General features: G+C 35.5%; 1 protein-coding gene across 3 annotated transcripts in view; it reads left to right on the top strand.

Moving 5' to 3' along the window:
* Nucleotides 1-13437, top strand: part of LOC142348360 (uncharacterized) — a 186246-nt gene extending 172809 nt beyond the window's left edge. For all 3 annotated transcript variants that reach the window (XM_075399679.1, XM_075399678.1, XM_075399681.1), the window contains 6 exons: nt 1865-2074; nt 10131-10295; nt 10747-10917; nt 11189-11350; nt 11642-11929; nt 12826-13437. In XM_075399679.1, coding sequence (XP_075255794.1) covers nt 1865-2074; nt 10131-10295; nt 10747-10917; nt 11189-11350; nt 11642-11929; nt 12826-13254 — 1425 coding nt within the window. In that variant the 3' untranslated portion in view covers nt 13255-13437. The remainder of the gene's footprint in view (nt 1-1864; nt 2075-10130; nt 10296-10746; nt 10918-11188; nt 11351-11641; nt 11930-12825) is intronic.
* The last annotated feature ends 2014 nt before the right edge of the window (nt 13438-15451 follow it).

Genomic DNA, 15451 nt, shown 5'->3' with positions numbered 1-15451 from the left:
TTGTTCTTGTTCTGTCTAGCGTTATGACGACTAGTAAACATTTTAAAATTTTCGGATGTTTCCCAGTGTCTTATATCTGTTTGTAGCTTCATTAGGCTTTACAAATTTTGAGATAAACAATTCGGCTGACAGGATACGATCCTTAATGAGAAGATCAATGGAGTGGTCAAATTTTTGTCGAAAATAACACCCATTTAATCCCCAATTAATTTGCCGGTTTATTCAGTTTATGTTTTTCGCTGTAACAGTTTGAAGGAATATAAATTCTTACTTTCAAAGGAATTTGATTTCTTACAAGATACAAAGAGCGAATTGCGTTATCCATTTTGCTTAAAACTGAGTTCAGGTGATTTTCTAAGGTTAGGTTTGAATCAATTTGTACTCCCAGATAACCAAAAGCATGAGCTGGTTTGATAACTTCACCTTTAAAAGTAAACTCTGGATCCGAATTAGTATGATTGTGAATTTTGAAGAATAGTATATCTGTTTTGTCGGCATTTAAAGTGAGTTGATTCTCTGTCAGTTATTCGTCTGTTTGTTCTAATATTTTTCAATTTTTTATGGAATATATTCATTACTTTCAAATTTGCATATAATACTAGTGTCATCCGCAAATTGAACAACATTATTTTCACCTTCCAGTTCTTCAGAAAAATGGATGGCATATATTAGAAAAATAAGAGGTCTTAACACAATTCCGTGTGGAACACCATGATTAATAGTTATTTTATCTGATAATTCAAAGCCCAATTTTTTGCCGTGTGTTCCGATTTGCGAGAAAAGATTTGAGAAGTAAAATTGTTGATTGAGAGAGATGGTAATTTCTCGAGAAAGATCTCATGTGAAATTGTATTGAAAGCTTTTACAAGATCTAAGAAAGCACCTGTGTCGATGTTATCTTCCATATTTTCTATTATTTTTTCAATAAGATAAGTAAAGCACAGCAGCAGTAGACGACCTTCTAGATTGGAAACCGAATTGTTTTTTGTTCAAGAGCTCATATTTTTCAAGATATTCTACTAACTGATTGAGCAAAAGTCTTTCAAAAACTTTCGCAAAAGTTGGTGTTACGGAAATTGGACGATAATTAGTTAAAACAGAAACATCTCCTTTTTTGAAAATTGGTAATGGCACGTGCTCTGTAACGGGGGGGGGGGGGGGGGGCATAACGTACTGGGGGTGGGGCAGAAACGGTAAAGATCCGAAATGTTATTATCCTGCTTAAACAGAGATAATCGCAATCGGAAAAATTTTTTTGCAGTTGCCGTTTTCTGTTTTGATCCAGATAAACATCCTGTTTATCTTCCATGTAAATAAACATCATATTTTGAATTACTTCGGAGTAAATAGCTGGATGATTATTATGTAACTCATTATTGAATAAAAAACTGACAGGAGTGGGATTCGAACCCACGCATCCGAAGATTCTGCGACCTGAACGCAGCTCCTTAGACCGCGCGGCCATCCTGCCTTGCAAGCTGCTATCTGCAAAATATCAAGTTTTTGAGCCGAAAGATGCGACGTATTAAGTGTGTGATTTATCTAATAAACCCATCAAATGCATGTTACAGTTTACCACTTATTTGAAAGCTGATCCTGAATTTGGAGAAGTTATAACATGGCACTCTAATGGCTTATTTAGGTGTTTGTTGAGATTGAGAATTTTCGCTTACTTTATATTGATTCTAGCAATCAATGTGATGGATGTTTTGTGATACGTCTCAAGGACTCTTAGGGTCTTTCCCATTATAGCACCCCCTGCTTAGCTGTCATATAGCTTATAGTCATAATTGGGGGCTATAGCCTATATGACCGCTAAACTAGGGAGCTGTAATGGGAAAGACCCGACTCCTCTTATTTTCAGATCACTGGCATCCACCACCACCGACCCTACTTCACCTTCTGGATCTGTTCGGTGCACATGTTGGTCCTGTTCACTGCTCTGGTCCAACATGGTCTGGGTCCCTTTGGGATGGGAATGGAGGCCGAACATGCTCTGGTTGGCAGGAAGACTGGGGATGCTCAGATGGTGGCACTTCTGGAACCACAGAACGTCTGGATAGGACCCAGACCGGTCAGTTGTATACTGGATTCTGTTTTTATTATAGCTGCGAAGCTGTAAGCTGAGCGTAGCTATATTGCGGTGCTCTTGGTTTTTACAATTCAAAGAATTTTAATTGTATTGGGGCGCTGTCTTTTTTTTTAAGATCTGTTCACACATTTTCATGATTTTTGAAGTCAAATTGGAGTAGCTCCACGCCGAAACAGGAAATGGTGCGAAAAAGCGAGTGGTTTTGCGGCGTGAAATTTTTTCGCTCTAAATTTAAAATAGAGTGAGAAAACGGTGTTTGAACAAAAATTCGCTTTCTCGCTTGTGGTTTTTTGTTCACATGCGGCAATTTCACTTTGATTTTTACTGGTTTTTTTTTCGATTTTTTGGATCGGATTTTTTTTCTAAATGGTTCTTCCAATCCATTCAGAGTCCGTTCTAGGTCTAGTTTTCTGTTTAGCCAATGACAATTTTTTGAATTGTACGTCAGGACTTGTCCTGCTATGTTTTTTGTTTCGTCGTCTGACGCTCTTTTTTCGTTTTACATTTGTTCACACAGCAGAGCTGAAAAAGTCAAATTTTCTGAATGACTTCTTCCTCTTACTAACGGCATATGCGCGCGTGACGTCATTTCTCACTCGCTCTAGCAAAAGTGTTTAGGTTATTTGCGTGATTAGATTTTGATCATACGTGACTTACCTCACTCAATAAAATGACTTTTGCACTTTAAAACTTAAGTTTAATTTGTTTAAGGTCAAAGGAACTATGTGCAGTAAAAATCCCTAATAAGAGGCTTCTGTGGAATGAATTTTAACAAGCTTTATTAATTTATTGCTGAATGTTTTTTAGCCTAGTTTACTGAGCGGCGTCGATTTTTTTTCAATTTTGATCTGTATCTGTTTCTATCTTTATTATATGGCACGCAGGTCTATTCTTTCGCAGCTATTCCGGCAATCTGCCGGCTATGTTTTATTCATTACGTCGCCAATCCTACAAATTCACCAGATTCCGCGTTTGCGAACACGAGTGACAATCTTTTGTCACCCCATCTCGCGTGGGATATAATTGGTTAAATTGTGGACAACAGTGACAAGAAAAGCTGCGGACAATCGTTACAAAATAAAAAAACACGTAAATTCCTGAAATGATAAAAAAATACATCATGCAGGTAGTGTGTGTAATTATTAGATAAACAGAAAAAGTTATTTTTGAATTGTGAACACCGAATAATTGAAATGGTAGATAAATAGATAGATTAATATATACATAGGTAGGAACAGCACACATTATGAACTAAATTTGAATTCACGCCACGTTAATTGGCCAAACTGAATTTGGCCTTGGTCCTTCTTGAATTTTTCTAAAAAGTGAGTTTCGTATGTTTTTTGGCAGTTACAGAAGATTTTAACAAGGTTTCATTCGCCCTCAAAATTTCAATATGATATCTTAAACCACTATTGATTACCCCCTGTTCAATGTATTTAGTTCTAGCAATGGTTTTATTTACTAATTTTCTCGTCCGATTGTGAAAATAAAAGTTAGCTGTTGGTAATGGAATGCCAGAAATGTTTTTAAATGCTTGCTTTTTGTAATTAAAAATTTGTCTGGTGTATAGTGTAACCCTATATTGTATTAAAATTCGAACAGGTAATATGATATTCATCAGTTTAAGATCGTGAGATGAATCAAACTTTTTACGATTGTAGCAAGCTTTCACTGCCCAGTTCAAATGTTTTTCGAGAGTTGTTATAAGATTCTGAGATAATGAGCGAAGAAGTACTGCTGGATATTGCAGGTGACTTATAACAAGAGAGTTAATCAGTGTTTTTTTTGAAGCTTTCAGGAACGCAGTTCCGTAATGTAAAGATTGATTTTATGCCTTGCGCCATACTTCGTAAAATATTTTGGATCTTTTCCGTTTGTGCCCCCAGTATGTTATACGCCCCCCAGTTACAGAGCACGTGCCATTACATAGTAAATCATTATGTAAAAATATTGCACGTGCGTCGGGGGCTGCAAATAATATGCGCCCACTAAGCGGGGGGGGGCACAAACGGAAAAGATCCAGTATTTTTTACTTCGGATTGAAAAGTGAGTTTTTTATCAATAGTTACCCCAAGATATTTTACTTCCGTTTTTTCTTTAATTTTTTGTCCATCAATTGTAACTGACATATCTTTAGATTCTGTGGAGCCAAAAACAATGAAATTCGTTTTTTCAGCTTTCAGCCTAAGCGAATTGCAATCAAAGTAGATAACCAATTTTTTTTACTTCCTTTTCAAGAATTTCGAGACTATCTTGAACCCTTTTTCTGAGGAGAAAATGACTGTGTCATCTGCATACTGAACTATATTGAATTGCAGGTCGTTAACGTAAATATTGAATAAAAGGGGACCGAGAGCCGTACTTTGCGGAACCCCTCTGATTAATTTCAGCCAGTCCGTTTGTACATTGTTTACTTTAACACAGTGAAACCTATCATTAAGAAAACTTTTGATAATGTTCTTTGCTGAACTGGTAAAACCCAAGGTTTCAAGTGTTGCGAATAAGTTCTCGTGGTCTATCGAATCAAACGCTTTTGATAAATCAAGGAAAACGGCTGCTATACGGTCTTTTTTATCAAGTTTGCATCGTATTGTTTCTGTTAAGTATATCAGTGCGTCTATCGTGGAATAATTTTTCCGGAACCCAAATTGCGTTTTGTTGTAGATATTGGTTTTGTGAAGATATTCCTCTATTTGCTCTTTAAGTAGTTTTTCAAAAACTTTTGATAAGGCAGGCGTTAAAGAGGTTGATCTATAGTTTAATGGATTGTCACTGTCATCTTTTTTATATAGCGGAGTGATGTGAGCAAATTTTAGTTGCGAAGGAAATTGTTCTGCTTTCAAATATTCATTAAACAGAAAACACAACGGTTTAGCTAGTTCTGGTGCTCCTAATTTAAGTGCCCAAGCAAACAAGCTAGATGGACCCAGTGGTTTATCTTTGTTTAAGTCAAGAAGCACTCTTAGGCATTCATAGCTGGTTACAAATCTAAAAGAAAAATTGAAAGGAATCGAGTGGTGGTTTTCAACCTGATATTTTCTTTCAATATTTTTAAAATTAAAAGCCCCCAATTGATTAAAAACGTAGTTGAAGTGATGCGCAATATCTTGTTTATTTGTTTTGAGTTTACCAAAGCTATTTTTTAAACAGTCGACTTTAGTTGCTGTTCTTTTGAAGTTTCTAATTTTCTAATTAATAACATTCCATTTTTTTCAACTACATGAGTTTTTCTCGATCAACTGTTTCTGAAACTTTTCAAAATCTTTCTTGTAGTTGGAGTTCAATTGATTTCTTTTATTGAGTAGTTTGTCAGAAATTTCATTGTCAAGTTTTTCAATGTTCTTTCTTAATTTGTAACTGTCTAGTTGTTGCGCTAACAAATTTTTGTGCTAATAAGAAAAGGGGTTTATCGTTGCGTATATACACTTTTCTCAAAGGAGCATGGGTTCTTATTGCACTGAGAACAATATTTTCAAAAGTTGTGCATAGTGTTTCTATGTCTTTTATTGAGTAAAAATTCGAGTTTTTAATCGTTTTCTGAAATGTTTTTATATCTAAATTTGTCTTATCAAAAACCAATTTTGTACTAACGGTAGATTTTTTAGTGAGTGTAAATATAGAATCGAGAGTGTTGCCATATGGTCAGTTTTGATCAAGGCATCAAAAACGTAAGTTTTGTTTATCGTTAATGATCCATCCGTTATAATGTAATCAAATAATGTTCCTTTTTTGTTTCCTATTTTAGAGGCATGTGACACGTTATCGATATTCAGATCGTATGGGACAACAACTGTATCAATTTTTGAACGATCTGATTGGTTTCCAATAGTTCAAATTATAGTCTCCCATTAATATTACTGGCATGTTTTGAGATACCGCCCGATCTATTCCTCTGGCTAAGTTCTCAAGGAATTCGTTATCAAACTTTTTATTGGGACAGTAAGAAAGATTGATCATAAATTTTTGCCTGGTTTTTAGGTGATTAAATTGTACCCACATGATTTCACAATTTTCATTCATGTCTTCAAAGTCCGTACGCAGCTTTGCGTTCAGTGTTTTTGGTATTAGCAACATTAAACCACCTGCTTTCTTCGCGTCGCCTCTGTCATTTCTCAAACGGGTCAAATCGTTTTTCTGTATTTCAAATAGTGTCGGATTTGAAAACGTATTTAACCATGTTTCAGTGAAGCCATATATGCAATAAAGTCCGATGTCATTGACTAGATGTTTTATTTCGATGGATTTTGTATTTAAACTCCGACAGTTTAGATGTAGTATTTTTTAAGATTTTTGGGATAGTCCCTCACGAAAATGTCACTGTATTTTTCGTATGGGCCGGTGCTTAATTCAATGTCTCCTAGAGTAGCGAAGTAATAAAAAAAAACCACTAAAAATTGAGCAAATAGTTGGAAATAGAATAATTATATATTGAGAACTTAGATTTGAGTGCTTCTTGCCTAATAGATTGAATCTCTGTTTGAAATCTGGTGGCGCGGAGGGAGGATAGACCGCCGATCTTTCAAACAGAATCAACAAGAGTATATATATTAAAATTATTTAGCATTTAATTTAGTACAGTTTTCGACCGACAGAACATAAACAATGTTCAGTGTGGTTCAAAATATAAATAAGTCTGGCGAGGCTTATATAAATTTGGATTTCTGAACGGGTTTCGAATATTGCGCATGTGTGGAGCTTGACCGTTATTGGTTGGTCCAATGTTTTAAACAGCATTATTGTACATTTTACTCCTAGCATTTACTAAACCAGATGAGGTTCTTAGAAGATAACTAAGAAGAAGATTTTTGAGCATTGGTACACCTCGGGAGTAATTCAGATGCACATTTTCGTGGAAGAGTTGATTGTAGTCCTGCACATTTCCATTAGAGTTATTTGGTTACGTTTAAGCGCTGGAAAACCACTAGAGTAATTATCAAACTTTTCAAGTAGTAACTCATTGAATTCGTCACTCAATCTATATTTGTGTCACTATTAGCGAGTCAAGTCTTTAAGGGTGGCACCTCTCAGAGTAAAAACACATCGGGTTCAAATTTGTCTTTACATTTTATGACCAGCTCGTTGAATTCTGAAAATATGTCACCAGCAGATTTATTAAACTTCAATATGTTGTTAGTTCCGTCTTGTAGGATAAAAGTTTTGAGCTTTTTGTTTGGGTAGTCATCTAGTATTTTGAGATTTTCCTTTGTTGTGGACCCCCTATATGTGTGGACACTACAGTCACGGGGAAGGCTTTTGTCTTCCTCAAGTTTTGCTACAATTGCTGCTTCCAAAAACTACGTTGTTTTCCTCATTTTTGGATGGGGTGGCTTTGAACACTCTAACCTTTTCAATGCACAAACTCTCTCCAGTTGATGATGAAATCCCCATAACCCCTTCACCTGCCGCGCTATCTGCGGTCATTTTGTCCCTCTGCGATCATTTTGTCCTTCACTGAATCCGTTACTGATCTCCGTCAATGATCTCCAAAAATCACGTTTTTATCTCACAATAGCAGCAATTTGTGAGCAGAGGTATCGTTATCACTGCATATTAACATTTAATTTATATTCAAAACTTTGGCGGATTAATATTATAGTTACTCCTTTTTTCTTTTTGATAGGAAGTACTATTTATATCTCATTTTTTCTCTTTTAATCAGTTTCAGAAGCCTGGCGCGGAAAGTAATTACATTAGCGCGGATGTTATTGACGGAAATTTCCGGAAAAATGATGACAAAAGTCTGTCCGTTTTTCTTGCGTGTCATCAAAATCCGCTATCGCGGAAATCTGTGACGATTCCTTCAATTTTGAGCAAATTTTAACTAGTTTCCCGTACTGTCACTGTTGTCCGCGAAAGCCTATAAAGCCCTATCTTAAAACACGCGAGAGCGGGCAGTGCTGACGTCAGCGAGCAATTTTGCTTGCTCAAAATTTTAATCAAATTTTGTCAATTTTGAGAACTTCAATGGGGAAAATAAATAATTTGCGGTTTTTTTTACCGGAAACCCTTTATTGAAATTCAAGTTTACTGTCCGGTTTGTGGGATATTAGAGCAATTATTCTTAGCCCACATCAAGAGCAGATATTCTTAGCCCACATCAATTTTCATCAAGGTACATCCGGGGGCCGCAGGTTTGGAACCCCATGTAACGATTAAATACGAAGAGGGTTCCAATAACTGGTTTCAGATAGTTATTAGTGATGTTAATGCCGAACCACTGTGTAGATATTTTATTGCTTTTCAATATGTTGACAATGCGGCATCACCGGAAGCAGAACCATCTTTATTCATTGTTGCCCATGAAAATCATAGTTAACATTTCCCACATGACAAATGTATTAACAAAAGGATGGAAATTCCAAATTTCAACTCTTTTCAGATTTGTTGGAAAATATGTTAAAGAACTTAGCTCCTATAAAAATTGGAGAACTAACGACACGTCGAAAAAAAGTAGATGATGTCTAAATTATTATTGAAGCTTAAATACGAGAACATCGACTTTTTAATATTTGGAAGGAGACAGATGTTTCAATAATAAGAAAAGCGACTAATAGACAATTGAAGACAGCAAGTAATGAGCTTGCCCAGAAAATGTTTGCGACTCTTCCTGACCAAAGCAAAAATGGAATTTTTGGAAAGAAAACTCGAACAAGAGTTAAAAATATTGACATTTCTTAAATTCGAAACTGGAATTTTGTTTTAAAAAATAAGCAGCAAGTTGCCAACACGTTAGATAATTGTTTTTCCAGGTTAGGTGTATATAAAGGTGTGAGAGGAAGATGTTGAGTTAACAAAATGTTTCATTCAGATTTATAACGAGAAAAGAACTATATGATGTAATTGGCAAACTCCAACAGAATAAAGCATCGGGTCTTGGATTCCTTCCCGCATGTTCTTTCAAGTGCAGTAAGATTTATATTGGAAACCCGTTTTACGGCTTGGAATTAATGACAGTATTTCGAACACCTTTTCCAGATGTCCTTAAAAGAGCACATGTGACTCCTATTTACAAAAAGTTGATCCGCTTGAATCAGTGAACTGCAGGCCAATTGCAGTGACACCCTCTCTTGCTTAATTAATTGAAAGGCTACAATTTTAGCAATTATTACAACATGTAGAAAACATATGGTAATCAACAAAAATTAATTCGGATTTCTATAAAGTAAATTGTCGAATGTCACTGTCATTACATTAGCGGAATGATTTATGAAACCTTTGGAACAAAATGAAAGTGTTGTTAGTAGTTTTTAGTTCAAGCAAAAACGTTCAACTCAATTGCTTACATATTTTTTTTTACAATTGCAAAGTATTGTCTTGGAGTGGAATCTAAATCTATGCTAGAATCATTTCCATCTAAAGGAATACATTGCGTTAAAAGCCGAATCATGTATTCAAATTGGGTGTATTTAACCGTCGGGTGCCTGAGGGAACAGCCCGGGCCACTGATTTCTATACTGTCGGTTAAACAAACGTCTCCCGGAACAAATAAAAAGCGAAGTACAAGTAGAAGGTTAGAACTTTATCCTATTAATAGGTTAAGGAGCAAGCAGTTCATATGTTTATAAAGTGATTCTTAGAATTTAAATAATTCACCAAACTTTTTTGTTATGTTTATAATGTTTTGAGTTTACATTTTTTAGATTTAGAAAATTAATTTAATTTCGAACGAGGAGTTAGAACTAGATTTTCGCATGGAATTTTACTACCTGCCTCTTTGAATTTGACGTCTACCAAATAGTGAAATTTGTTCTAAGATTAATTTTCGATTTCTTTGGCAAGAGCTTTTTTGAATTATTTTTTATAAAACGAGAAAGCTTAAAGATGGTCAACCTTAGGGCATTCGACTTCTTAGTTTTTTTCGATCATTTTGTTCTCTATATATAGAGTTTTGCCCTGCGGTATTGTGTTCTCTCTCTATTTATATAGTTGAGTTTACAAAATGTCTTTTGAGCTGATTTTTTTGAGATGACACAGAAACAAAGAAGAAAGGCATTTCATTGACCGGCCTTCATTTGTTTGTTGATTTGATTATTAGATGGAGTTGATCAAACTGGGTGCAAAGTACACTCCGTGTATGGCTGAGATAGGGGAAGTGAGAGACACTTTGAATGCGGCAGAGGAGAAGGAGAAAGAAACAGGCTGTTGTGTATTCATGTCTGCTGCTACCACCAGGAGTGATGGCTCCACTTTCTGCTTTCAAGTTGGTTCTCTTTCTCAACATCCCCCCATTCTTAAATCCTATTAATGACAATTAAAGATACAAAGGATTTTCATTATATGTAAACACTCCAGAAAATCAAGATTTTTTTTTTCTCAAACTATTTTTGAAGCAATTGTTGTAAACACGCGTCTTTTTACTGGAAAAATGTCGCTTGAGCCTTTTGAATTTTGCTAGAACATTCTTTGGCTGTGATTTGACCCTCCGTCTTCAAATTCGTTAATTTGAATTCTGCTGTGCTTGGACCCCCGCCCACTTTTTTACTACCCCTCCCAACTCCCCGTCTACAATTGTTAGCGCTTGGTTAAAAAAACGTGGTTTACTTTGAATGTAAAATTTAGAGCAAAACTCGAAATATATTTTTCTCCCTACCAATTGTGCTATTGTGAAATTTCTATTTTAAAACCTTATTGACGAGTTGGTTGTGTTATAGGCTTCGGAGGAGGACTGTGTGAACAAGATAGCGACACTGGACTTCTTCAAATATGAGCAAGATGAAGATGGAGTTGGTGGGGGTGGTCCAGTGTGTGGTCTGGATCCCAAGTACTGTGAATTGCCTTCCCCTGTCAGTCATCCATGGCCACACAACATCACTGACTGGCCGGTTTGTGTGACACACGAAATACTTTCTCTCTCTTTTGTTCTGAGGTCATTTTGTAAGTTTGATGTGAACTTCAAAATCCTACCTTTCAATGGTTAGTATAACCTTCATATTGTATAACTATCGGGGAAAATTTTCAAGACTTCAGCATTAATCCTAATTTTGAAAGATTTTTGAATTGAAGAAATCAACGCTTTCCTTTTTTAGTATCTAATACTTGTGCTTTGCCAAAACCCATGTCTGGAAGCGATTTAGTCAATTTCTTGATTTTTAGATTTGTAGAAAGACATTACCGAGTAGTGACTACCACATGACGTGCAAAATAACAGCCAGACCATGTTGCTTTGGACCTCTGGGCCAGTGTATTATGGCATCCAGGGACTACTGTGGATTTGTCAATGGAATATACCATCCAGAGGCCTATTTGTGTTCACAGGTTAAAAAATTCTTTTAAACAAGTAAAATAAACAACTTTTATCCAAGTGATTGTACTTACTCGAAGCAAAGATGAAAATCAAATTGGCAAAGCGTAAACATTGATTAAAAGCTTGGAAGAATCACTTTAAAATCCATTTGAGTGTTTTTCCTTGTTGCCTTTCAGTGGAATGTTTTCATGAGATTAAATATTTGTTGAAATTTTCAGTTTTTCCTTAATTTTTATTGAGAATTTGCTGTTACATCCGACTTTTGTCATGTAACCAATACTGAACATAATTGCGCTTTTTAGGTATCGTGTCTATCTGAAGTGTGTGGTCTGTTCCCATTCGCATCCAAAGACCACTCCACAAACCCGACCGGCAACCCCAAAACCACCCCCAACCAGATATACCGTCTGTTCACGTCTCTATTAGTCCACGCAGGTGCAGCTCAGATTGTGATCACTCTTCCGCTCCACTGGACATTTGTGAGGTTCATGGAGATATTAGCTGGACCATTCAGAACTGCCTTGATTTACTTTTTAAGTGGAATTTCGGGAAATCTGGTTTCTTCAATTGTTCTACCTTATCAAGCACAGGTTAGTTATAAAGTAGTAAACTATTTTAATTCATTCGCGTGGTTTATATTAATCACGGTTTTATTTTAATCGATTAGTTAATTTCCGTTATAATCAGCTAGTTCGTTTTTGTGTTGATTCTTGTCTTCTTTTTGAGTTCATTTTTCTTTGATTTTTAAACTCCGTGTTCGGTGCGGAAATAACTCTCGAATAGCTATCCTCTCTTTCGGGTGACATATATCAGGATAGTTATAAATAATTATCACGCTTTAGCTTTTGATTGGTTGATAAAAAAAGAAAAATGGAAAAATATTACACGCAGTAAAATTATATAAATTCAGTTACTACCACCACCGCACCACCCTTCAGTTGCTTGTATCAATCACCCCTATCAACTAAGAAATTAACATAGCAGAAATCAGAACATTCTAATTTGTACCCCGCACTTGGAAAAACTTAGCAAAAGACTTCATAAAAACTTTACTAAAAGATATTTTTTTTCGATAGGAACACCACTAGCACGGCTCCCGTATACGGGAGATGCCACAATAGTCTGGTCACCCAGGACAGCTAATATGATTTTATTTACCGCACAGGTTGTTTCCGCGCAACTTTTTGTCTCAAACAATAAAAAACTTGCTGGAATAATCCTTCTCATTGAAATATTGAGCCCTAACTAAAAACGGGCCTTTAAAACAGTTTACTACTTTGTTCTAATTATGTTTTCCTTTAAAAAACAATATGATATACGTCTTCCTGCCCGTCAATACTTTTATGACCCCCAGTTCGGTGGAAGCAAGGTAATAGGAACCCTCGCAGATTTGGTGGGGGGCACAGACAGTAATAATCTAAAATTTGTTGAACAAAATTTGTGGATTTTTTCTTGTTTATTTTATATCATGGTTTCGTTTGACTAGGTTGGGCCCTATCCCTGTCTCTTTGGAATTCTGGGCAGTTACTTTGTGGAACTGTACCAAATGAACAACTACCTCATGAAACCCCTCCGCGCCTGGAGCACAATGTTCGCAATATGTCTCTTCCTCTTTCTCCTCGGACTACTTCCATGGCTCGACAACTTCATGAACTTTTCCGGACTCTTATCTGGAATTGCTCTGAGTCTGGTGTTCCTACCATACATCCATCTTAGACGAAGAGACAGAACTCTAAAACTGGCAGTTTCGGCGATCGCTGGAATTCTCTACTTGAGTGTGAATGCTTTCTTGTTCCTCATTTTGGTAGCTGGAGAAATTGAGTGGAAAATTCCGAGTTGGGTCCAAACTTTGACCTGTATTCCATTTACGACTGATTTTTGCTCGCATTTGAAAACGGAACTCAAAACTGGATAAAAAAATACAATCTCAATTTATGAAAGTCAACTGTGTTGACTGAAGTGATGGCTCAAAAAAATTGAAGACATTAATTTATCATCAGTATTTTGTTAGCTTTCTATCATTCGCCTTTCGTCGTCCTTCTGCATAAATATCAAAAATTGTTATTTTCATCTTGTAATTGATTTATGTTCAGTTCAGTTTAGCAGTGATGTTCGCGTACCTCAGATATGCCAGCAAGGTCTGAGAGGGTAGCTTATTTTTAACCAAAAAATAAGGAGGCTGGGTAATGTGCGCACATTTTGCTCCCACCGCTTTCTATCAGAACAAGGACTCCTTACGGTTTAATCCAAAGGAAATTACGTACGAAATTAAGTATACATGACTCGAGGTTTTTTACCATAATATATTTTTAACAAAATCAATACTGATTTAAAATTAAATGCTTCGATATTATTGACTATTTTGATGAATTGCTCTCTGACAAGGTATAGGTTATGTTGTGTTTAAGCAATTTTGTGTCCTCTTGTTTTGATAGTTTTTCCCTGACTCACTTGATAATGCCATATAAATTGATTGAGAACGCGATCAATTAGTTGAGATGCAATGTTAGAAAGTGTAATTGCCAATTGATAATAGTGCAAAAAATTTATTATATTGACTAACCAAAATTAAAATTAGACGATCACATTTAATTGAAACACACAAAGTTTTCGTTTGTAGGCTGTTAATCGTTTTTCTGAAATGCAATTATTCTTAAGCTGTTTTTAGGAGATTTTTTTAATGAGAAATACTTGATGAAAATGCATTGCTTGTACTAATTTGTGCTCCAAAGATTTATAACTCTTTTAAACAATTTTTTACTTGTAGCTGTTGGTCTTTCAGAGCTCAAAAATAGTTTCAGATAATTCATAATTAGTAGCCGCCCTCATCTTCTCAGCCGGCTATTATAGCGCTCCTACTTTTTTTACAATTCGAAGAATTTGAATTGTATTGGGGCGCTGTCTTTTTACGACTCGAGTATTGGAGAAGTCCTTTTTTAATCAATTTTATTGGAGTGATTTTTGAAGCGGGAAATGAAACGCGTGAAATAATTTGGAGTGATTTTGGAGCTGAACAAAAGTGAAGAGCGGAGCGAAAAAAAGTGGTTTTTGTTCATACCGTTGTTTTTGAGAGAGCAAGAAATTGATGTGTGAAAAAAATTTTCTCTAAGCGAGCGAAATTTTTTGTTCACGTGCGGCTTTTAAAAGCAATTTTTTTCAGCTTTTGATGGTTATGAGGTGTGATTATGATATTGTATTAGTTATAGGCTTGTTTTGATAGGAATTTAAGATTTCAAGTAGTTAATTTGAGTTTGATGCTAATTTGGAGGTTTTTGATCAGTTTTTGCTGATTTTTAGACGAAATTTAATGATTTTTTGCCTGTATTTTTTTGTTTTAATGCTTTAAGTGGGATTTGATTAGAAGCTTGTTACTTAAGGTGTATTCAGATAGCAATTGTCTAAAGCTTTCTTGGTATATATCATTTTGTTTTTTGGAAAATTGACAGAAAAATTCAGAAATTTGAAACCATTTTTCATTTTTTTTTTGCAGTTTTTCTTTTTTTTTAACTCTTAGACAAGTTTTCTTAGCCTATTATGAGTTGCCCATTGTTTTGCGAGCCTTTCATTGCTCTAATTGCAAAGGAATTTTATTCAGCTTTATGTTTCCTTGTACTATTAAAAAACTCAAGTTAAAAAAACTCAGTTTTTCTAGTTCAATTTGTTCAATTTGTTTTTGAATGCTTTTTCTATTCTTCCTTAAATGTTTTATGGCAGTTGTGGAGGTTCAGGGTTCACAATTGTTTTTCTAGTTGTTTAGTCATAAGTATGGGCAATTTTCTCTTCGAGTCGTTTCCGGAATTCTTCCGGCTATGTTTTTTTAAGATGTGTTCACAAATTTTTCAATGACTTTGATCTTTCAAAACGGGATAAACAGGTAAAACCCAGCGGGCATTAAGTTTCATTAGAGGCGCAAAGTGGGCTTTAGTAGTCCCTTAAGTGCTTATAGGTGTGCAGCTGCTGGGATGGCCTTAATTTAAGGTTGAATGGTCATTTTTAGTGTTTTTGGGTTAGGTTGATGTTTTAAAAAGTGATGAAGGCCTTTTGCGAGACAAAATTGCTTGTTATGACCATTTTATGAGCTATATGTTTTGGTACTACAAACAAACACGCAA

Source organism: Convolutriloba macropyga, chromosome 10 (assembly GCF_964194025.1).
Source record: "Convolutriloba macropyga chromosome 10, txConMacr16.3, whole genome shotgun sequence".
NCBI lineage: Eukaryota > Metazoa > Xenacoelomorpha > Acoela > Convolutidae > Convolutriloba > Convolutriloba macropyga.
This window is presented reverse-complemented; position numbering and strand designations above follow the sequence as displayed.